The following is a 22,629-nucleotide window of genomic DNA, read 5'->3' on the forward strand; positions in this document are numbered from 1 at the left end:
TCCTTCTTGAAAACAGTCCGGGCGGATACAAGGTCTAAAACCATTTATTAAGTGAGCTATCTTATCTTACATTTACGTTCATGGGGAGTGAGGGCGGTCCATGGCGTGATGTTTGCCCCATTTGCAGCATCACATTTTCCCCTCTGGTTAGCTTACTAACCAATAAATATGTGGCCATCATTTTATCAGAAGCATCTTTTCGGCTCTATGGCCTGCACACTTCCTTTAAGCTTTCTCCGCGGGATGCATATTCTTCTGGGGGACATGCCATAAAACAACGTTCTCCCTGTACAATGGGACTGTTTGTGGATGAGCATGTATTGAGAGGACAGTGACATCATAAGATCCTAATGTAAGTGACAACCTTTGCGCTTGTGATAACTTCTTCCCTGCCCAGTTCTTCCCAGTTGCACACGGTGCCGCTGCTTCTGTCTTCCCCAGTACCATTGAGTCCTATGGGACTCGAATGGGAACGGGGAGCAATTTTCTCTGGCGCCTGGCTTCCAGAACCACCAGGGCTGTAATGCCCCAGTAATTCCCCAAAGACAGGAGCTGGAAAAAAAACACAACTCCGGCGGCATTTGTGATGTTTATACCTGCACGGGTACCGTCTGGGTCGTAATGAGGCCAAATTAGTGCTTGGGTTCAGAAATAAGTACCAGGGCTGAGCCACACATTAAGCACTGGGTGTCCTACATATACCCAGTTCGACGCCACACTTTACAAAGTCAATTAACATAATTACAAACATGCATGTCCAGAGCAACTCAGTGAATAGTCAGAAATGACCAATACAATACATCTGCAGTGTGGCCAGTTGAAATTGTCGTTCTTCATTGTTAAGGTATTGAATGCAATGTTTTCAGCCAAAATGGATATCTGCTGTATGTCTCTGTACACCTCTGAAAGAGCAGAACCATAGTCCATTGTCTGAATAGTTAAGAAAACCACAGTGCTATTATCATTATCTAAATAATTGCAACTGCTTCACAGAATGACAATACGTCATATTTATACAGTACATGTTTAATGTAGTGTTCATTTGTTTAGAAATGGATAACATGCAGGATGGCTTGATTTCTTTACAATGAAGGACAAACCCTGTGCCTTTGTCATAAAAAACACTTTGATTTCTATGTTGCAGGTATCATTGACAGCACAGCGGAACAGAGGCAAGTTGTGGCAGTGACGGGGGATGGAACCAATGATGGACCAGCGCTCAAGAAAGCTGATGTGGGATTTGCAATGGTATGTTATGTTATGCTAAGGCATTGTAAGAGGATTCAATTCAACACTACAGCTAAGTCAATGCCTAGTCTGGGATACTGAATGGAAACCCTTATTGATATATCTTTACGTCCAGTTCATGCATTCTGGATGACTACCCCTATATAACACCCCTCTCTTGGAATCCCCCTGACCCCACTGAGCCAAGAAGTAGTTCTGTTTTGCAAGTTTAAAAGGTTTATTTGATTATTTAAACAATAGATATATATGTCACACTTGATAATGAATTAATAATTGAATATCACACTTAATCTGAGCAGTAATCAATAATGGATAGTCCAGCACCAGCACACTTCTTTATAATCAATGATGAGTGGTTATAGGATGGATAAGATAGCAACAAAACTTTTATGGTTTCAAATGGATGCAAGGTGGAATGAAATTGCAGTTCAGAAATACTCAATATGATTTCAACAACACAATGTAATCACTTTTCTCTGGCAATCCACTCCCCCCTTTATGCAATGTAAGGAAATGGAAGGGAAGCACACAGTTCTCAGAAATGCAATCAAATGTAATTCAGTTCACCCCAGCAAGCTTAGACTACAGAAGTTTGAAACACAGGCAAAATGCTTTGAATATGGTGACAATGCAGAGAGAAATATGCTGAAAATGGTTTTAATTCCCTTTAGGAGGTTCAGGGTGAGTGAAATATACTTGGGATGAGTTCAGGCTCACTTTAGCAAGGATCTAGGGGTAACTAGCAGGTTAAACGAATTTTTGGCAAAGGAAAGCAATGAAGCTGCTGTTTCCACACATGGCTGGATTTTTAACCAAATTGCAAATTGTGGTAAAATTTGCGATGTGCGAGAATCGTGATTACGGAGAAAGCATAAGGTAGGAAGTTGGTTCTAGGCTTGTTGAAAAGGTGAGATAGTAAGCTTTCAGGGGAAAGTTAAACCAAGTTCCTAGCCCAAACGGTTCCAGGGATACGGACGATTAAATAAAGGTAGTTTTTCGGATTTGAAATTTTAAAAGTTCAAAGCGACAGGTTACAGCTTGCAGATAGAAAATGACAGGTTACAGCTTTGCAAATGACAGGTGAGAGTTAGGAGGCAGTTCTGGTTAGATTAAAATAGATTGAATTATATTATTTTAACTAAGAGATTGGTTCTGCACAGTTCTGCTAGGTACTCACAATATATTTAGAAATAGGCCCTGCCACGGATCTGGTCAACAGGTTTTCTTCACTCCGGTCTGGTCTCGGCACTTCACAGTGATCTGGGTCAGCTCTCTGGTTCTGCTCACAGCGGTCTCCGGTTCAGCTGGCCTCTCTCTGGATACAACACTGCTCTCTGGCAAATGGCAAGAGTTCTTGCAAAGAATTCAAACAGCTCGCCTGGCTGTGAATAGTGGCAATGATTTGAGGCCTGCTAAAGAGGGATTTAGCTTGTAGTTGACCTCTCTGCTGCAAATTCTGAAGTAAAGTCTTGGTCTCTGAAGGAGGATAGATTGAAGTCTCTATGTTGGCTCTCTGGAGGTTGATGGAGGTAAAGTATGGATTTTCCCGGCAGAGCGTCCCGCAGCAGATGGAGTAGAATGTCCCTATCTGTCCTGACTGTCTGCTTTTATGTGTTTTGAAAGTGGGTGGAGAGGCTAGCTTTCTAGGCCCTACCCCTTTCCAATTGTCATTGGCCACTTCCTCCTCTTCCCCTTGATTGGGGGAATGAAATGAAGTGTCATCATGATGAGGTCTGTTTATGATACAGAGAACCCACCCCTGTCAACTTTACACACAATCTATATCTGATCCTAATAGACATATTTCATAGATAGACAGTTGTTTGGCATTGCATACACACATCATGCATTTACTGATGGTAGCCCCTGTTCCAATTCTGTCGTTTCTAGGAGCTTGGGTTCAAAAATGGTAACATATTTCACTTTTTGGTCGGGTTACCAATATTGGATTTGTCCCCGCATTTACACAAATGTTCGCAAAGCATGTGGGCATTAGGTGGTGGAGTGTCAGATTTTTAACATACATACATTTAGAGTAATGTCCTCTTTTCCGCTAAAAACCCCCCTGAACATACCACCGGGTCCTAACACGTCTTCAAATGTGCACAGAAAAATCACAAGAATAATATCACTTATAAAATTTTCACAAGTCCGCTCTATGAATGATCCATCTTTTTAGATTTATGTTCTGGCCCCAAAGGGGTGTGGTTTCCCCCAGCACAAGGTTGAATTTCTGTTTTTTCCAGTTCTGCCAAGCCAGCTTGCTCTCACAGGCAGTGCTCCTCCCCTTTCCTTCCAGGAGGAAGCCACTTTTACGACCCCCATAATAAAACATTTGCCTGAGTCAGGACAGGGCTTTGTTCAATTTCCTGCAGAGCCCAGGTAATTCAATCAGAGAAGTGTCATATCCCTTTTGGTGGGAACAGCAAAAGGCAGCTAGGCCTGGGAACACAGCTGTTGTGCAAGTCTCAACTCCTGTCGGGGGTAGCTGGTGGGCAGAATTCAGTTTCATTAAGCCAGGTTTCAGATAAAATGTCACTTTTTGTTCCCCAGTTTAAGTCAAGACAATTTTTACATATGCAGCTAGAATGCTGATTCTAAGTTCAAAACTATGACATTTCAACAGTGACAAACTATGTGACACTCAAAAGTAGGTCACTCAGTTAATTTAAACATTTTCGATTTTTGGTAGTTTTAAATCCAGTTTCAGTTAGGCTGCTGCAGACCTGCAGAGCTCAGCCAGTCTTGTTATGAACATTCAAGTCACTTCAGAATATAACTTTACATTGTATCCACCTCTCAGTAAGTCTTTCTTTGGCCTGCTTTGGGTTCATTTATTCAGTTTTACACAAATGTCTGGTGTTGTTTTAAAACGCCGGCTTTCTGATAGTGGTGAGTACTGGTAATGCAACCATTTTTGGGATTTAAGAAAATGAATTCCCCACAGTTCTAGGTTGCTTTTGGCAATCAGCATTGCCATTCCCAATGGTTTCAGGCTACTGTGTGGGTAGTCCAATGGTGGTTTTAGTCAGTGCCCTTCTGTGCCCATAACATCGGCAAAAATGGGTGGCAGCCTATTCTTCATGCATTTCCCTGGGCATTTTCTGGGAAGCTCTGGCCATCATGATGTTTTCAATGCCAGTACTGCACAGTTTTTGTGGTAGGGCTCGGATGCATGGGTAAAAACATCCCACAGCATTTGTAAAGTGCAGCATTCACCAACGAGGGCATCAAGGCGCTATGCAGAGAGAGTTCTAGATTAGCAAAGAAAAATGAGGCAAAGAGAGTGCAACATTTTACCAGAGGGGAAGATTAGAGTCTTAATTTGGCGACGAGAGGAAAGATGGTCCTGAACCTGACGCAAAGAAAGTGGAAGCAGGTTCCATAATTGTGCAGCACAGACCAAGAAGGACTGGTATGTGAAACTGGCCCGCCGGATACTGGGGACAGGGATACAGCAAGAAGAAACCGAACAGAGAGAGCGAGAGGGGCCATAACAAGTGAATTTTGCCTGAAGATAGACAGGTCTGTTTTTGTAGAGAAGCGCGATGGACGATGCACAGGGATTTAGACATGTACCCTGTTAGCAATTAGTAACCAATGCAGAGCCTTCAGAGCAACAGAGGCCAAAGATAACCAGGGAGCTGCCAAAGCCAGATGTGCTGCAGAATTCAGAAGTACCTGAAGATGATGAAACAGATATTTAGGTTGAGCCAAGTATAGAGAGTTAGAGTAGTCAAGAGGGCCAGACATAAGAGAAGAAACAACAGTAGGATGGAGAGAAGCAGGAAGAAAGGGGAGAACATTACACAGAACATAGAGTTTAACGTGTACATCCTGGCATACAGCACTAACCTGTGGAAGAAGTGAAATAGAGAATGAGAGCTTAACTCCCATGTTTTTGACGACACAGGAGGGGCAGTGTAGAGGACCCAGCTCCGGAGGCCAGAAGGCTGCAGACCAAAGAGAAGCATCAAGCTGGGGGCCGACCAGTAGAACCTCTGTTTTGTCCACATTGAGACAAAGCCAATTACAAACCATCCAAGAATGAATTGGCGACAAGCAGGACCGACAACAGAGAGGGGTGTCAAACGAGGCCAGATCCAGCCGCAACAGGATCTGGGTATCGTCCGCGTAGGAATACTTGTTTCATTGTTACTGGAGAATGGGTTTGTGAATGTGAATATTTATGCTGCTCACACTTTGGAATGCACTATAACTTGGCACTGTTCTTAACTTTAACTATACCGATTCAGGAAAGGATGACCCACAGATAAATGACTGAAAAAGTGGGGTTTAAGTAGTGAATGTAAGCACATGTGCTTGGGTTCTAATCTCAAAAGAGAAGGCAGTTTGCTCCAATGCTGGGAGACCCAGAGAAGGATGTATTTCCACCTACATTGGTAGAGCAGAAGACAGTTGATATAAAGAGTTTTCTGCATGATTGGAGTTTCTTTGAGGGAACAGAGAGGTGAGTTTTGTGGAGAGGGAGTCAAGAAAGCATAACATATGCATAAGTGGTGTCACTAGGGTGGGACAATCCTGTGCCACTCTTGAGCCCACCCTCCCTGGGCTACTCTCTCTGCACTGTCTGCCTGGCATCCGCAGTGCCGCAATGCTGTAGCTCGGGCCAGCTCTGGGCCCGTCGACGGGCCCAGAAAATGCAGTGAAGAATGAAGAACGCATCATAAAGGTGCACACAGGACAGAAGCACAAGGGTGAGGCCTGGGTCAACAGTCAGGGTCCAGGGCTTGTCATTTATGGAAGCATTTGCTGTTGGTGATTTCAGAGTTTGCTGTAGTATCTGATCACCTCTGGGCCATAGTCCATGCTGGAGCTTGCGCGTACAGCAGGTGCTTGTTGTAAGACAGGCTCCATATGTGGATACCAGCGTAGGTGTCGGCAAGCCTGAAATGTCACTTGCTGTTGTCAGAAATGTAAAACACTGACCCATGGGTGGATTTCCTCTGGGCTTTCTCCCCTGAGGACATTGGAATTAAAGATACAGGCTTGTTCTCCCTTTTGATGAAACATGTTTGACAAAGCTGGCTTCTATTAGATGAACCCCAAAGTCACCCTGACAGAGCTGAGGAATCGCTACAGAATGTTCCTGATACTGCCCTCAGTGGTCGAATCCTGGAGATGGTGGCTGTAATGCTGGAAATGCATTGGAGCGACAGGGCCTCCCTGTCCTTGTCCTCTACTCCTTTTTCATGTATGTTCTGCGTTGATTTCTGCACAGGAGTCCATGCAGGACTTCTGGCAGTGCAGCTCTTCCTCTTTTTGATTGTGGTGAACAGACCATTGGGTGGGGGTTCAACCCTGTACCCCTGGTGTATGTTTTTGGGCACCTGTGTGTGGCCCACAGAGCTTGTTAGCAGCTGGTGGCAGCTCCATGCTGAATTTGACAGGTGCTCTGAGTATCTTGAATTTGGGATACCCAGCCCTGCCACAGGAATCAGTGGATTCTTGATTTCTATAACCTGTTTTCTCAAAGTCCAGGGAAGCCCTGACTATGTCCCTTCCCCTGACTGACTATTGGGTGGAAGTTATGTATATGGTGTTGCGGGGAAGTCCAGGCCAGACTGGCTGGTGCATTCCCATTGACTGTATGTTATGGGTACACCCTTGGGCTGGGACCTGGGTGAACGGAGTGTGTGACCAATATACATTTCATGTTATGGGTGTCTGGTTTCTGGTGTGTGACACAATGACTGAGACAGCCCTGCCCGAAACTGGTATGAATGCAGTGTGGTGTGTTGAAAGGCTGGGTGCTTGCCCCAATCCACATTCCTTGTTGTGAGTGTCTGGGTAGAAGATAAGGTCCTGAATGCACTGCAAGCCTGATTTGCTGCCTGCCGGCTGAATGCCGCCCTTCTGAATGATTGATTGCCTGAGCCTGGCTCAGCAGTGTGAATGAGAAGAAGACTTTGCTGCTGCTTTCCTTCGACGCAATCCGAAAGCTGTTGTGCCTCCAAGAACTGATCCAAGAGAGGACTTGGCTAGGAGACCTCTTCCCGAGCTATGATGGAACATTGTGCACCAGCTCATCTTCACCAAGGCTCCCTGGAAGTCATCCCTGAAAGACTGTTGACCGGAGACGGGGACACCCGAGGAAAGATTGAAGTAAGCACCAGGACGTCGAGGCCATCAACGACCATCACGATCGACCGAGATTCGGAGGACCGCTGTAACCACATCAACAGGAGCCGCAACGCTCCATTGCCTAAGATACTTTGAAATCAAGGACTCCCTTGCCATCACCGTCGACTGCTTTGTCCAGCCGGAGAAAGTCGAGGTTGCAACGAACCGAGGAGAATCCACCAGTGGGTTTCCCACCACCTGAAGTCCACAAAGATGCTAATGAAGATCCAAAAGCCAGCCGCGGTCAAGTCCTGATCGTCGATGCCAACGCTGACACCCGATGCCCGCTGCCGGCCTACGTTCTTCACCAAGTACTCTTTGTGGAAACATACTCTCGTCATTGAGGTGCACCGCATGCCTCATCTTCGCAGGACGTCCACGATCGATCGTAGATGAGCACCGCCAAGGCCGAAGCTGACGTCTCAATGACATTGTTCACGTTTTCTTTGAGGAATCTCGACAACCCGTGGCTCCTGCCTTCAAAGGAGACCACTCAAAAGGGATCCAAACGAGGACCCATCGAAGAACTCTGCTAAACCAGGTGCATTGGGGTAGTAGAACATTTTGTAGCAGGAAACCTATATGACTGGGCTTGTTGATACACTTTATTTACAGGTTTCGCAGGTGGGTGATTCCTCAGCCAAAACTGTGTCTTGTGATAGGGACCAAGTATTCTGCCATTGTTTTAACCCAACTTGTCTTCCTTCCCATGTCTATTGTTGATTCACAGTACTGTTTGATTTGTATGTCATTGAGACTTTCAACAGTTGGTGCCTTTCTATCTGGGAAACAAACAGGTTACCTTACACACGTATATGGCGTGGAGAGAGTCTAAAGCAAATGTAGCTGTTTCACTATCATTTCACGCAGTACAGATTCTTGTATTGAATGAAATACTCTAGAAATCTGAAATCATAAAATATGATATGTTATGGTATGATATGGCATTTATAACATGCCTGTACACAAGTGTTTCTAGGTGCAACAAGACAAGGTGGGTGAAACAGGGAGGACAAAATAACGATCTTACTAGGCTCTGTGTTATTGAGATCGCCAAGTGCAGGGAAGTGGGTGGGTAGAAGTGCGAGGGGGCAGGGGAGAAGAGCCGGTAATCAAAATCCAGCGAGCAGGTGGCTCTGTGCAGGTAAACAGAGAGTGCAGCCAAATGGTGTCTCAGGAGCGCAGAGAGAATGGACTGCAGGGTTACAGATACAGACCACAAGTGCTTGGGGAGCTAGCAGGCAATGCACGGTACAACCGGACATGTTGGGCCCTGGGCCCAAGTTCAGAGGGTGGGCAGGTGACTAGTGCATGGAGCAGTCGGGACATCAGCAGGGGAGCGGAAGAGAAAAAGCAGAAGCGAAGAGGAAGGTCTTCAGTTGGTTCCGGAACCGGAATTGGTTCTGCTCAAGTTTGAGAGGGTCAGGGAGGCTGTTCCAGAGGGAGGCCCCAGCCGAAGATAAAGATCTGCCCCCGACTCCCTGCTTGGAGAAGCGACTGACCCTCAGAGAGTTGGAGGTGAATGAGAAGAGAGCTCGAGAAGGGAAATGTTTAGGAAGAGAGAGTTGGAGGTAGTGTGGTCCCAGACCCAGAAAGCCTTGTGGACGATGCAGAGGATCTTGAACTTGATCCTTGATGACACTGGGAGCCGGTGAAGAGATTTCAGAGTTGGAGAGATACGATCCCTGGGTTTGAGGCCAAGGACAAGTCTTCTAGTCCTGTTGGGGATAAGTTGTAGAGGATGGAGAGTAGAGGCGGGATGATTTAGAAAGAGGCTGTTGCATTAGTCTAGAGAGGACCAGAGCTCTGGAGACAGTGAGCTTCTGGGGAAAATGAGGAATGGAAGAATACCTCTGAGGTGGTGCAGCTGATAGTTTGACTTCTTAGAGGTATCGGAGATGTGAGGAGAGAAGGAGACGGTGGAGTCGAAGATGACCCCAAGCTTCTTAGCCTCAAAGGTAGAAACAGGAAAAGGGCCCAGGGTGGGTGGTCAGAAAGAGAGGGGAAAAGAGAGGGCTGGTGTTCTGATGAGGAGGATCTCCTTACCTGCATTAAGGCAGAGATCATTGGCGACGCACCACTCCTGAATTGCAGAAAGAAAGTCTGGAATGAGAGAAGGAGAAGAGGTGGGTGAGGGGAGCCCGACAGAGAGCTCGGTGTCATTTGCATAACACTGAACATTGGAGCAGAGAGCAGCAATGTGGTGGGCAAGAGATGCCAGTTATTGGTTGAACAGCCACGGAGAAAGGTTAGACCCTGGGGAACACCACAGGTAGAGACAGGGATAGAAGAGAAGAAGGACCACAGCTGGATGTTAGAGGGTCGATCAGTGAGAAAGGAGGTCAGCCAGGCCATGGACTGATCAGTGACACCCATGTGATCATGGAGGTGATTGAGCAGAATGGCATGGTTGACCGTATCAAAATCAGAATAAAGATCAAGGAGGATGAGGGCAGAAGGGAGTTTACAGTCAATGTTAGAGAGCAGGTCTTCACGGATGTTCTCCAGAGCAGTTTCCCTGCTCCTAGCAGCTCTAAAGCCAGATTGGTGGTCGTGGAGGCAACCAACAGATTCAGTGTGCAGATTAAGATGGGAGATGGCCAGTTTTTCCAAGAGTTTGCACAGGAAAGGAGTGATGGAGATTGGGCGATAGTTAGCCCGAGAGGAGGGTTTGGCAGAGGGCTTCATTAGGAGGTGGTGACAAGGCAGTGCTTAAGGGGAGGGGAAGGTTCCAGTGCCAAAACAGTGATTGCAGAAATCGGACAAGGCTGGAGCAAGAGTGTTGCTGTGGTACTTCATGGATCTGGATGAACAGGGAAGTACCTGTTTTGATGAGGAAAGGAAGAGGAGGGAGGAGAGGTGTCCACTAGCAGGCCAGGAGTGGAGGAGGAAGAGAAGGAGGAAGAGGAAGAGAGGGTGGACAGAATGTCCACAGTTTCAGTTATGAAATGAGATGACAAGGCCACAGAACAGGTCTATGAGGGATCAAGATAGATACAGACTGCAGCAGGATTGGCCAGCTCCTTGCAGATTTTGAAGAGTTGGGCCATGTTGGCAGATGCTGCAGAGACGCAGGCTTGAATATGGTACATTGGAACTGCGCTGTCAAATGCAGTTTGTAAACTCAATGTACTCTCAGAAGTCTGCTTTTCAGAGAAATGTCAAAAGGTGAAGGAAGTCCCATCAGAGTAAGTATTGTGTGACATGTTCAAACAATAAATAGATACATTCACTCCCTACACATTTACATTTGTTGTCAAATATGCCACAGATCTCTCACAACCAACATGCCATATTATTATAAGCATGCTGGTACTTGAAGTGTCTTAGTTGTAATGGCAACAGCAAAACAACAACCAACAGTCTGCAATGAAAAAAACAAGATGTAGAGCTTCTCAAGCCGCCAGGAGCCAATTTGAGAGGTCTTGCGCTGATGTAAAATGCTGGCCTCCTTGTATAATGTCATATTTTAGAATGTCCAGATTCTCGAGTCCCCACAATGCCTGATAAGGGGTACGGCCAGCCCTCATATGCCAAGTAGCATTTATTGTAGCATATATTACAGCCCTTATAGCCTGTGACATTGTTTTCCCTGGCTATACTGCACCACATATCCAGCACAACTCACTGTGCACAGTGAGGCTAAAATGTGTGCTCTTTGACAGTTTGCCTTGGCTTACCCCATGACACAGCTCCCTTCTATAAATACCAAAGGGGATAGGAATGCACCTTCCTGAGCACAGAGCACCTTGCTTCTACTTTACATAATGTGGCATTGACACTCCTCAGCAGGCTGCCATACCTTTAATGGGACAATACAGCAGTCTTCACTGGCCACTTGCAGTTATCTCTACAGAGCATGGGTAGCCACTGCTTGTGCAATAACATATATGTAGTATGTCTGGGGTTTAAAAGAGACGGGAGGGCTTTAGTGGAAAATATAAGTAGCTCTATCATTTTGTGGGACCTAACAACCGTGTGCCCCGGCATCAGAAGTATTATCATTTTGAATGTGTGTCCAACAGAATTGCTTGCTGTCTAAATGCACAATGTTTACCTCCCCGGGACCACTTTGGACTACTTTGCCAATGTCAATTTGGGAAAGCATACGCATTTCCATTTTATAGGCAGCCCCCTAATTTCGTTTGTTGCCCCCATACATTTGATTCCTGAGGACCCCTCTGATGTACGTCCAAGAACCAAACGAGCAGCTGATTAAGATACATGTATGAATAGTCATGCCATGTTTTTCTATGTTACTCTGCTTATGTAATGTGTTGAATCATGATCATTCGACTATGAAAGCACAGTGTGCCCTCGCGTTTGGAATCCAGACACAAGTCTGCTGGGAACAGAGCCTGAAAAAGTCAAGTGGGAGGAAATGGTGCAGGCTGGGAGGTCGCTTGGCAGGAGAAAAGCTTTGTAGTAGTATGGATGAGTGTCAGATATATGGATTATATTCTAAAGGGAGGAAGCACAGAAATGCATGTTTTGAGTTAATAAACACATTGGGGATCATTTTTTATGAGCCGTAGCGTTAATTAAATGCTTAAAACTCTGGCATAGGACTTTTCCGCCTTCAATTAACAGTGAGCTAATTTTTAATTTGTTGTATGGAAAAAAGGTGGGTCAGATTGTAAATTATGATTACGCCTCCCATTTCCTCTCCACCATACAGATCCTCCATGCACTTGCACCTGCACATATCTTGCTTGTGATTCCTATGGAGTCCGCCTGAATTCTACAAAAGCAGGCAAACTCCGTAGACATCCATTGTAAGCTCTGCCTGCTATGCCTACATGGCAGGCAACGTTTGCTCAATTTGAGCGCAAAAAGGTGGCTTGCAAGCATGTAGGCCACCTTTTTGTTCTTCACTTTTTTCACTCCACTGTGCAAATGTTGAAAATGTTGCAGAGGGGACCTGCACATGCAAAATTGTAAACGTAGGAGACAGTCTTGGAGTATTGTAAGATAGAAATGATGTAGTGTTTGGTGCGTAAGCGAGATGAGAGCATGTTCGGGCAATTCTGACTAGAATGCAGGCTTGAAATACCTGTGATGTCTATTTATGGTACTGCAATTAAGTTCACGAATAAATATCCAGGGACTACCTAGTAGACCCCAGATAGTGGCTCAGTCCAAGAGTAGGGTAAGAAGGTGAATGCTGTTGGTGACACAATGCAAGGATAGGAATACGCATAACTGACAAGGTAACATGTTATTTCTATCCCCTAGATATAAGGTAAGCAATGCTTGAGTATTTCTCTTTCTTCCAAGATTGACACATGGGCATATGCCTGAATGCAGAAAGCCACATTTCAGCAGGTTTGGGAACATGTGTACAGGCTCTGATTTGCATGCTGCTTCTGATCAAATGCTAAGAATAAATAATAATAGAACATAAGGAAAGCAACTCTGAGGTCCAGCAGGATAGTCATGATCCGTATTTACATTCGAACCATTATTATTGTAGTGACAAATGAAAGGCTGAAAGTACAGGAAGCCCAAGCTGGGTCTGTGGCTCAGTGGACTAATGCACCCACTACAGTGGCCTGTGGTTCACCTCCTAGCAGGTCCACTCAGCCGTTCATCTTATTGAGGTTGATAAAGTGGGTACCATTCATTTGGGTTACAATATACATCTGTTATCTGTCACTAGTGCCAAGAGGCCCCTCTATGGGTGAATGTGTGCTCTACAAATACACCTGTTATGTACCTAAGGACGGTAATATGTTTTTGAGGGCCTTCCAGTATGATGATTTTTTTCAGATCATAAACTTATTCTATGCAGGGTTGAAAAATCTATAATACGTTTGTAACAATTGTATGAAAAGGCCATTTGGATTTAGTTTGTCAAATGCAAGATCCTCGCTGGCACTCCAATCACTGGCACCGAGCATTCGCATATGAACTCTTAGCAAATCGAAATGTTTACAGGCAATACATCATTATTGCTGGTATTCAGATTAGTAGCTTTCCATCAACTTCAACATTTAATGAATTGGTATGACGTTTCTGCATCAAATCACGGCTCTGTCAAGCCTCTTTCACTGACTATGTAGCCCTATTTGAGTAATATACTATCCACTTCTGTCATAACAGGAAGAGTAGAGTCATGATTCTACCATATTAAGGGAAAAGGGATACTCAACATTGACTGTGTGGGGGTATCGGGATATCTATTATGATGGCTGTGGAAACATTGATTTCCTAGTGTATAGAGCACTTCCTGAATTTAACTAAGGTTGATAAATGTCACTCTTGGCCAATTGTGCTTATCTTTCAAATTGTTCTCTTTTATTTCATAAAGTAATTGTGGGGTTGTCCTAGATTTAAGTTACTTTAGAGAATACTTTCTGATTGTGAAAGCTTTGTGACGTCACTGATCATCCACAATGTAGAGCTGCACACTTCTGCATGCCCTCAGAGAGATCATAAGACAAACATATTCATTCCCTCCGCCAAACTGACAATCACATTGGGGCTTAATGATATATGATCAGAGATTTGTGGCAGACTGGACTAGTCTGTGGCTAAGCAGCCAAAGTAGGTGAGGCTTCTGCAGCGCTGTCTGATGTCGGCTTACGTGGAGTACCTGCCCAGCAGGGTCATCAGGAGTAGGCAGATGTGTGTGTGGCCAAGAGCATGGGGGATTTCTTCCATGCCGAGTAGCGCCTATTTGTGATAACACCATGTGCTGCTACTCTGGTTTGTAGGAGCTTCCCTTGCCTAGTATGCACTGATGCAAGAATGTGTGAATATGCTTCATTTTGCTTGTGAAATTAGATGTTCGAACAGTTCGTAACCAGGGATGGAGCAACCACTCGGGTAGCTCGATACTCATATAGGTGGGATGGAGCAACCACTCGGGTAGCTCGATACTCAAATAGGTTGGTCAGGTAATGAATGTGCTAGGCTTGCACATTCTTGATGGGGCCAATGTGTCTTAGCTCCAGCTCATGGTTTTGTGACCTGTTTTGCATGGATGCCGTTGGTCCTCCCTCTGGCCCACGTATCAACCCATGGTTGTTTGCTATTGGCTATCAGGCATCCTGGCCAGACTTCGGAGTTGAGCCTAAAATGTGTTCTGGCATAATTGCTGGCCCCAGGAATCCTCTCTGCTTGGGAGTAAGACTACAGTAGCAGGCTTACGACAATCACACTACTGTTGTAAATATAAGAACAGGAACATCGAAGGATTGAATGAAACGGATCACCAGTTTAGACTGAGACTGATCACTCCATGAACTGGCATCTCCTTTGTCAGCTGTAGCCTGCTAGAAGTCCTATATTCACATGGCTTCTACTGGTCTGAGAGCAACATCGAACTCAGTACAACACCACCAGATGCACCCATTCCAGTTATCTGAGGCTGTCCGCAGAGGTCAGGGCACCTACAAGAACCCTCCAGTATTGACCTATGGATTAATCAGGTGACCTCTGACCACAAAGCATCCATCTTTGAGTGGGCTTTAAATCCTCAAAAAGGGGCTTCAACTGGGGTTAGAGTAACATTGAGCTCAGCATAACACAACTATAGGCACAAGTTTGCTGCCTGTAGAGATGTTCGAGGGACCCACAATAACCAACCAGTCTCGATCCATGGGCTGATCGGGTGACTTCTGAACCCAAAACCATCATCTTTGAATGGTCTTTCCATGCTCAGAAGGGCTTTAACTGGGCAATGTTTGCCCTGGTGCTTGTAACATGCCAATCTGCACTTGTCATGGTGCAAAGGTTTTCTAACATGTCCCAGTGTTTTAAAAAATAGGGCAAAAGTTTCCATAGTGTACAACTTTGCACCTGCACCAGTGCAAATTTTCTGTAATATGTCCCGGTTGTCTTATTTTCATCTGTCTGTGAGTAATGTTGCTGCTTCATTGGTTTTCAATACTTAAAACAATTCACCTGGCAGTTAATGGTACGGGTCCCATCGATTGTCCTTTCAACAAAATGGAAAATATACTTAACAAATAGCCTTGTGTTCTCTGTAGTCAATTCCTATTTAGTTGTAGGGAAAAATAACAAACGTGCCATTCTGTCATTTCATTAATTCCTAGATTCTGTGATCTGAGAAACCAGATAAAACATGGTTTTTCATCTTGAGTCACCTTTGCATACATTATGAGATACAATTGTCATATTCACTGTGCCACTGTGTTATTTCAGTTGAATTGGCATGCAGCTGGTGATTCTGAGGAGTTTCTTATATCTGGTTTGTGTTCCGTTCTTAGTTGCCATAAAGATCCTGTTGTTGTGCCCACATATATATTGTTGCCACATCGCGAATGAGCAAATGTGTTGCATTTCAAGGTGTTACGGCATATTGCACCATCCACAAAGATGGAACCTTTACCGATGTTATTAAGACACATTCCGTCCAAAGGGACTACTGTTCTTTTGAAATCACGTTTATCCAGTTGTTTTGCTATTGTACACTAATGGTTAAATAAATAAATCTGCCGGTGTCTGTTTCTCATTGAAAAAACACCAGCTTGCATTCAGTCAGTAGTCCACTTTATTTATTTATTTATTTAGTTATTTATTTATGTATGTATTTATGTATGTATTTATTTATAGCAGCGCATTTAGCCCAATTTCTTTCTGAACTTCGGGTATGAAGGTTCAGTTGCAGGTGGGGTGGGAGATTGTTACAGAGGGTGGCAGCCCTGACTCGGAAACTGGCTCTTGCAGCTCTTTTGCGGTTATATCTGGGTGTCTCCAGGCAGTGTTTGTAGACAGATCACTGCAGTATTGTAGGGGCTTGTCTTTTGATCTCTTGGATGAGGTATGTTGGTGCGTGGCTGGCTAAGCACTGGAGAGTGATGGAAAGTGTTTTGAATTGTATTCTCTCCCTGACCGGAAGTCAGTGAAGGAATCTCCTCATTTTGGAAATGTGGTCATGTTTGCCCAGGTCTGTCCCTGCTCGGAGGGCATTATTCTGAACCACTTGCAGTTTCTTCAGGTTTTTTATGTAGTACCGCAAAGAAGAGAGTTACAATAATCCAGTTTGGATCCAAAGAGTGTACGGGCGATGTTGGTTCAGGTATTCTGAAGGGATCAGCTAATATTATCCCCACAAATAATGCTGCCATATATATGGTTGCTGGGAAAGGTCATAGGCAAAATTATTTGTGGGGATAATTCATGGGGTAAATGGGAGTGGGGATTGCGGGGGTGTCCCCTGCTACCTTAAAGAAAATATCGGGGTTGTCCCCCGCAGGTTCCATGGGTTAATATTGCTGCAAAAAAAGGCACCATTCTTGTATGGCACTATTTTTGCGGGGATATTAACACATGGAACCATTCTGAGGACAGGAGAGGCTTCCTGGCAATGATCAACTTTGTGGCATCGGCGTATGTAGAGGTGATGTAGTTCACCTGCCAAGAAATGTTGAGGGTAGCATCCAGGTAGACCCACAAAGTTTTTACTGCAGATGCAACAGGGATTTTGTGGCAATCAATAGTGAAACATTTGAAGGGCTTGTTGAGGTTGGCAAGGCAGGCTGGGGAGCCAATGATCAGTAATTCTGTCATTTCATAATTCAAGCAGAGGTTGTACATAGCAATCCAAGTTTGAATGGTCTTATAGATGGAATTTACCTTGATTGTGTCTTGGGAGTGATTGGCAGATGGGGGGATGAGGATTTGAGTGTCATTGGCGTAGTTTGTGTAAAACGTATTGAGGGAGTTGAGGAGATCAAAGAGAATATTTCTGTAAATATTATACAAGGTGGGTGAGACAAATTAACCTTTATCAGAGTGGGAGTGGCTGCTGCGTTGCCCGCAAAGAATCTTGATGTCCTGAAAAGCAGGAAGGGTGGAATCCATTTGGCGGCTTCAGGGGAGAAGTGCGCATAGGTGGTTAGGTGGTTTCAAAGTGTGTGGTGTCGACCAAGTTGAAAGTTACTGATAAGTCGAGAAGGAGGAGGAGATATCATTGTCCAGTTGGTTTATTAAGCCAAGGGGGGACTGTTTCAGTGCCATGTCTCAGTGCTGTGCCTGGGGCAGAAGCCTGATTGCCAGGTGTCTAGGATGTTGTGGGATTCAAGGAAGTTCCGGATCTGGAGGTAGGCAACCCTGTCGATGATTTTCAACAGGAAGGGGACAGTCGCGATGGGCCGGTAGTTGGTAGTGATTGTATGGTATAAGGATGTTTGTTTTTTTTTAACAGGGGGAGATCCAGGATACTTTGAGGCTGGTGGGCACCAAACAGGTAGCAAAGTATGAGCTTGTGATGGTTGCGATGTGTGGGGGCTATGGTTCTGCAAAGTCTTTAACAATGGAGGCTGGACAGATGTCCCCTTTACAGCGGGATGGTTTAAGACCATTGATGGGGGGTCCCAGGTCACAGTCCGAAATAGGTTGCTATTGGAAGGGTGGGATGTCCACCCTTGATTCTGTGTTGTGGGAGTGGTTTCAGTGGTGCTGTTCCATGTGAGCGCTTGTATTCTAGGTGCAAACAAACTGTCTTAGGTTGAACCAATCAAATTTCAGCTTGTCTGTTCTGACCAGCTGAGAATGAAAATGCATAGAGTCTGCCCTAGCGCAAGGCTTCTTTAAAATGGTTGGTCAAGCAAAATCACTTTGTGTTTATTTGATGATATGATGTCCATTCTTCCCCACCCCAAAGCAGAACTCAGTGCATCCTCCTATTACCTGATGATGCTGAAACAGATATGTCTTTTTCTATCCTCGGAAAACATTAGTATCATCACTCTGGCCAATATTTAAGCATGCTTCGTCTATTGCAACGCCCCATCGTTAGGGGCAAATACGAATTTACATGACTACAAGTCATTCTTAACTCAGCCGAAGGGCTTATATTTATCTTGTGCTGGGGAAACTGCACTAGCTTCAGGCTGAAGTTTAACGTGATGACCCTGATACACAAAATCTTATTCGAAAAAAAGAATATTCAATGGAAATGTTAAATTGTATTTTCATTTAAAATATGGGATTGCAACGCGCACATTTCCTTTGTCCGTTCGAGGCGTTTGAGGCAGCCACCTGATGTTTACATTCTGAATAGATGCATGAGGTCCTGAAGATGGAATTACTGAAGCTCAACAGTAAACTCAATCTGTGATCATCACTTTCATGTTCCATTCGCTTGGCAACATTCTCAGCACTGTTTCGTATATTAATTGATCCTCTTTCCATGATTTCTTTCCAGGGTATCGCCGGTACTGATGTTGCAAAGGAAGCCTCCGACATCATCTTGACAGATGACAATTTCAGTAGCATCGTGAAGGCTGTTATGTGGGGGCGTAATGTCTATGACAGCATCTCCAAGTTCCTGCAATTCCAGCTCACTGTCAATGTTGTGGCTGTGATTGTCGCCTTCACAGGAGCTTGTATTACACAGGTAAGGGGACGCATATGCAAATGTGGAAATGCGGTTCCTGTCGTATCACACGGTCATGTGTTTTATTAAGGAAAACTGAATACATAATGGGGGTTAGTATGTGTTCAGGAATGCAAGAGCACTCTCATTTATGTGTCGTTTGCAGATGTTCTAATTCAGTTGTTATATGTTAAACCCTCATTGTGACTGTCTATCATTGCACACTAATGTTGTATTGGCCTATACACATAGCTTTACAATAGCTATTTACTTCACACATTAAGGTTTTTAGCTTGGTAGGGGTGACTCATTCGTTCTGCAAATGGAGACCGGTTTACTGATTGCCATTTACTTGGGTAATTAATACTTGTATTATTTCAGTAATAATTGGTAGAAATCGGCAGTAAAGTGCTTTATCAAAATGTGGTATTATTATGAGAATTATAATAAATATTATTAATAATGAAAAAGTCACTTAATTCCTGGATCAATGAAGTGTATTCGATTTTAAATGGTCGAAATACATTGTATACCATTTTTCTGTTACTACAAAATGACCCCAGGCCTCCCTCGCCTACCCATGCCACATTCTACATACCTAACCCACAATCTTAGTTTGTTGCCGTGAAAAGGTTTTAAAAAATCCAGAGAAATGTTTTCAACCAGTTTGCTAGTTGAACAAAGTGGATAATATCGAATTCCCAATATAGAGTGATACTAAAACCAATCAGCTATTTTCAAATGTAGCCATTCCCTGTCTTCGTTGCCTCACAGGTATGAAACTCTGCCCACAGCAACCAGTGGTTTTCTCATCCCTTCACCTGCAGCTGAACCCCCTCGTTTCAAACAATCTCTACAATTCCCACTGTCTCCTGTCTCTTTGGATGCCGGTGAGGCAGTGTTTTTGGTCAAGGCAATGTAGATTAAATAGGTGGAATGAAGTAGAAGTCGTGCCTTTCTTGCCAAAAACTCAAACTCGGCCTCACCACTCACCTACCAAATTGTTCAAACTCTACCTATCCGTTTGACAACTGTGAATGATTTTCTTGTCCTCAGAAACGGCAAAGCAAAATTTAGGGTGGCATTTCTGTTTTTGATTCACCTATTGCAATGTCGTCAACATCTGTTTTTCAATGCTGCTTTTGGATCGGTATACAGAGGCATCATGTCTGGTTTTGATATGCCCAGGTCGTGGTTAGTTGTGGAAGGAAAGAACTTTGTCATTTTTGATGACTTATTTATGGTTAATATAAGTGTAAGTGAGCATTAAAGTAGCCAAAATAGACAGTACAGTTGGTATTGTTTTGCTTCCATTAATTAAAACTTTTCAGAATTGAAAGTAAAAAGACAAAAGACAAAAAGACAACATTAATACATAAAACGACTAACAAAATTGTGAACAGCATAAAATATCATAATGAATTATTAATAAACAACATAAGAAAGCAAAAATAAAAAATAAAGCATGAATCTGGTGTACCAACAGTATTACCAAACGTCACTTTTCCATTGTGCATTCATTATCCTCTTCGGAGACCCTGACCTCTATGGTTAAGCCCTCTCAGGAACTGTGCAATGACCTGGCCTCCTTTTTTACCACCAAAATTGATGCTATATGAGCAAACATTGCTAAATCTCTTTCAATTTTGCCTCCTGAAACCCCCAGCTTTGTGCCCTCTACTGATACCTTGGCTAGCTGGTCCTCTTTCCCTCCATTCACCGAGGCAGAGGTCTTGACAGCCATTTTGAAGATTAAATCATCATCTCCCGAGGACCCCATCCCAGCCTCTATTATGAAGGTTATTGCTCCTGATATTCTGACTGAGATCACACTGGCAATAAACAACTCTTGTCAGTCGGGATTTGTTCCCCCAGAACTGAAATCTGCTAGGGTTATTGCCCTCCTTAAAAAGCCTTCTCTTGACCCCACTATCCCGGCTAATTTCCGCCCTATTTCTCTACTTCCGTTTCTGTCCAAACTGCTGGAATCGCTGGTTACACCGCTTCTGTCCTCTTTTTTGGAATCTTCCAAAATATTTAATCATGCCCAGGCGGGTTTTAGGCCTGGGAGAGGTACAGAAAGTGTCCTGGTCTCGGTGCAGGACGACATGTCCAGACTTGTCGATGCTGGCGGAGTTGGGGCCCTGATCCTGCTAGATCTCTCCGCCGCATTCGACACGGTAGACCACTCCATCCTTCTCTCTCGTCTCTCACAGATTGGGATATCCGATGCTGTTCTTGCCTGGTTTACTTCGTTTCTTTCGGATCGCACTCAGACCCTTGCTATGCCACCGTTTCTCTCCCCCTCTTGCTTTCTCACTTGTGGTGTCCCTCAGGGATCCTCGCTATCGCCAATTCTGTTTAACATCTACATCTGGGCCCTGATTTGTCTCATCCGCTCCTATGGGTTAAACTGCTACTCATATGCAGATGATACCCAAATCCTGATCCGTCTGGACCAGGATCAATCAGAGACCTCTGTATGCCTCCACGACTGCCTTAGGGCAGTCGGGATCTGGATGGACCAGAATTGGCTAAAGTTAAATGGTGATAAAATGGAGGTACTGTTGGTAGGCTGCCCCCCCAACCCCTCCCTGTGGACCCCTGCTTTCTGGCCCGCTGCCTTGGGCCCGCTACCCAACCCAGTTAGCAAAGTCAAGAATTTAGGAGTTATCCTCTCCGCTTCTTTGTCAATGTCTAACCAGGTTGCGGCCGTGTGCCAGTCCACCCACCACCAGATCAGAATCCTTAAGAGGGTTATGCCCTTGATCCCGGTAGCCCTCCGCCCCCCTGTGGTAGCCGCATTAGTCCTCACACGACTGGACTATTGCAATTCGCTCTATCTGTCTCAACCTATCGGCCTCATCCTTCACCTTCAGCGTATGCAGAACCTGGCTGCTAGGCTGGCTACTGGCTCCCCTTATGGTGCCCACATTACACCAGTGCTTCGCCAACTGCACTGGCTCCCGGTGAACCAACGAATTCAGTTTAAATCTCTGTGTATTGTTCACCGGGCTATTCACGGTCAGGGTGCTGAATTTCTGCAGCTTAAATTCACCCGATATTGTCCGGACCGGAACCTCCGCTCTGCTACTTCTAACCTGCTCACTGTCCCCAGGTTTAGCCGGGCAAGGCTCGGTGGTAGAGCCTTCTCTGTTGCCGCGACCATACTTTGGAACAGCCTCCCTGAACCTCTTAGGGCTACTGTTAACCATCTCGGATTCAGAAGAGTGTTGAAAACCAACCTGTTCTAAGCCTGACCACTCCACTGGTCTTCTCCGACTGGGTAGCTTCCCTTCCAGCGCCATGATGCCTTTGGGCGAACGCGCGCTTTACAAATGCTAATAACATAACATAACATAACAGTAAAACACTTATTGCAAGTGCACTGTTAAATGGCATTATCAATAGAAGACTTGTTAAAATGTGTAATGTTGATACAATTCCAGAATAACTGTGGAGAATTACTATTTGCCAATGTCAGCATATATTGCCTATCTTGAATATCCGTATTTTATGAACTTTCAACCAGTTTCCGCATTGATGTTTACACAGTTTTTGCCAATAATACATATTTTCATTGGGTAACCTACCACCCGTATGGCCTTCGTCTTTTGGCAAACTACAGCATCAAAGACATGTGGGCTTATTCACAGAATTATTTGCGCAAAAAAACGGGGATTTGTGCGCCATTCTGCTCGCAAATCCCTGTTTAACAAATGGGGATTTGCAGGCAGAATGGCACACAAATCCCCGTTTTTAGGCGCAAATAATTCCATGAATCAGACTAATGGGTTCTAGTGTGGGATCATTTACAAGTGACATTTTCTTGGAGTAAGACATTAGAGGCATTGTTTTAATGTCATTCCCTTTATTGAATATGCAAGAGC

General features: G+C 44.6%; 1 protein-coding gene across 17 annotated transcripts in view; it reads left to right on the forward strand.

Moving 5' to 3' along the window:
* The window catches only part of ATP2B2 (ATPase plasma membrane Ca2+ transporting 2), a 2,164,916-nt gene that overhangs the window by 1,958,696 nt on the left and 183,591 nt on the right, over positions 1 to 22,629 (forward strand). For all 17 annotated transcript variants that reach the window (XM_069643898.1, XM_069643899.1, XM_069643906.1 and 14 more), the window contains 2 exons: positions 1,145 to 1,248; positions 18,569 to 18,760. In XM_069643898.1, coding sequence (XP_069499999.1) covers positions 1,145 to 1,248; positions 18,569 to 18,760 — 296 coding nt within the window. The remainder of the gene's footprint in view (positions 1 to 1,144; positions 1,249 to 18,568; positions 18,761 to 22,629) is intronic.

This window comes from Ambystoma mexicanum, chromosome 2p (assembly GCF_040938575.1).
Source record: "Ambystoma mexicanum isolate Mex_15411 chromosome 2p, UKY_AmexF1_1, whole genome shotgun sequence".
Lineage (NCBI taxonomy): Eukaryota > Metazoa > Chordata > Amphibia > Caudata > Ambystomatidae > Ambystoma > Ambystoma mexicanum.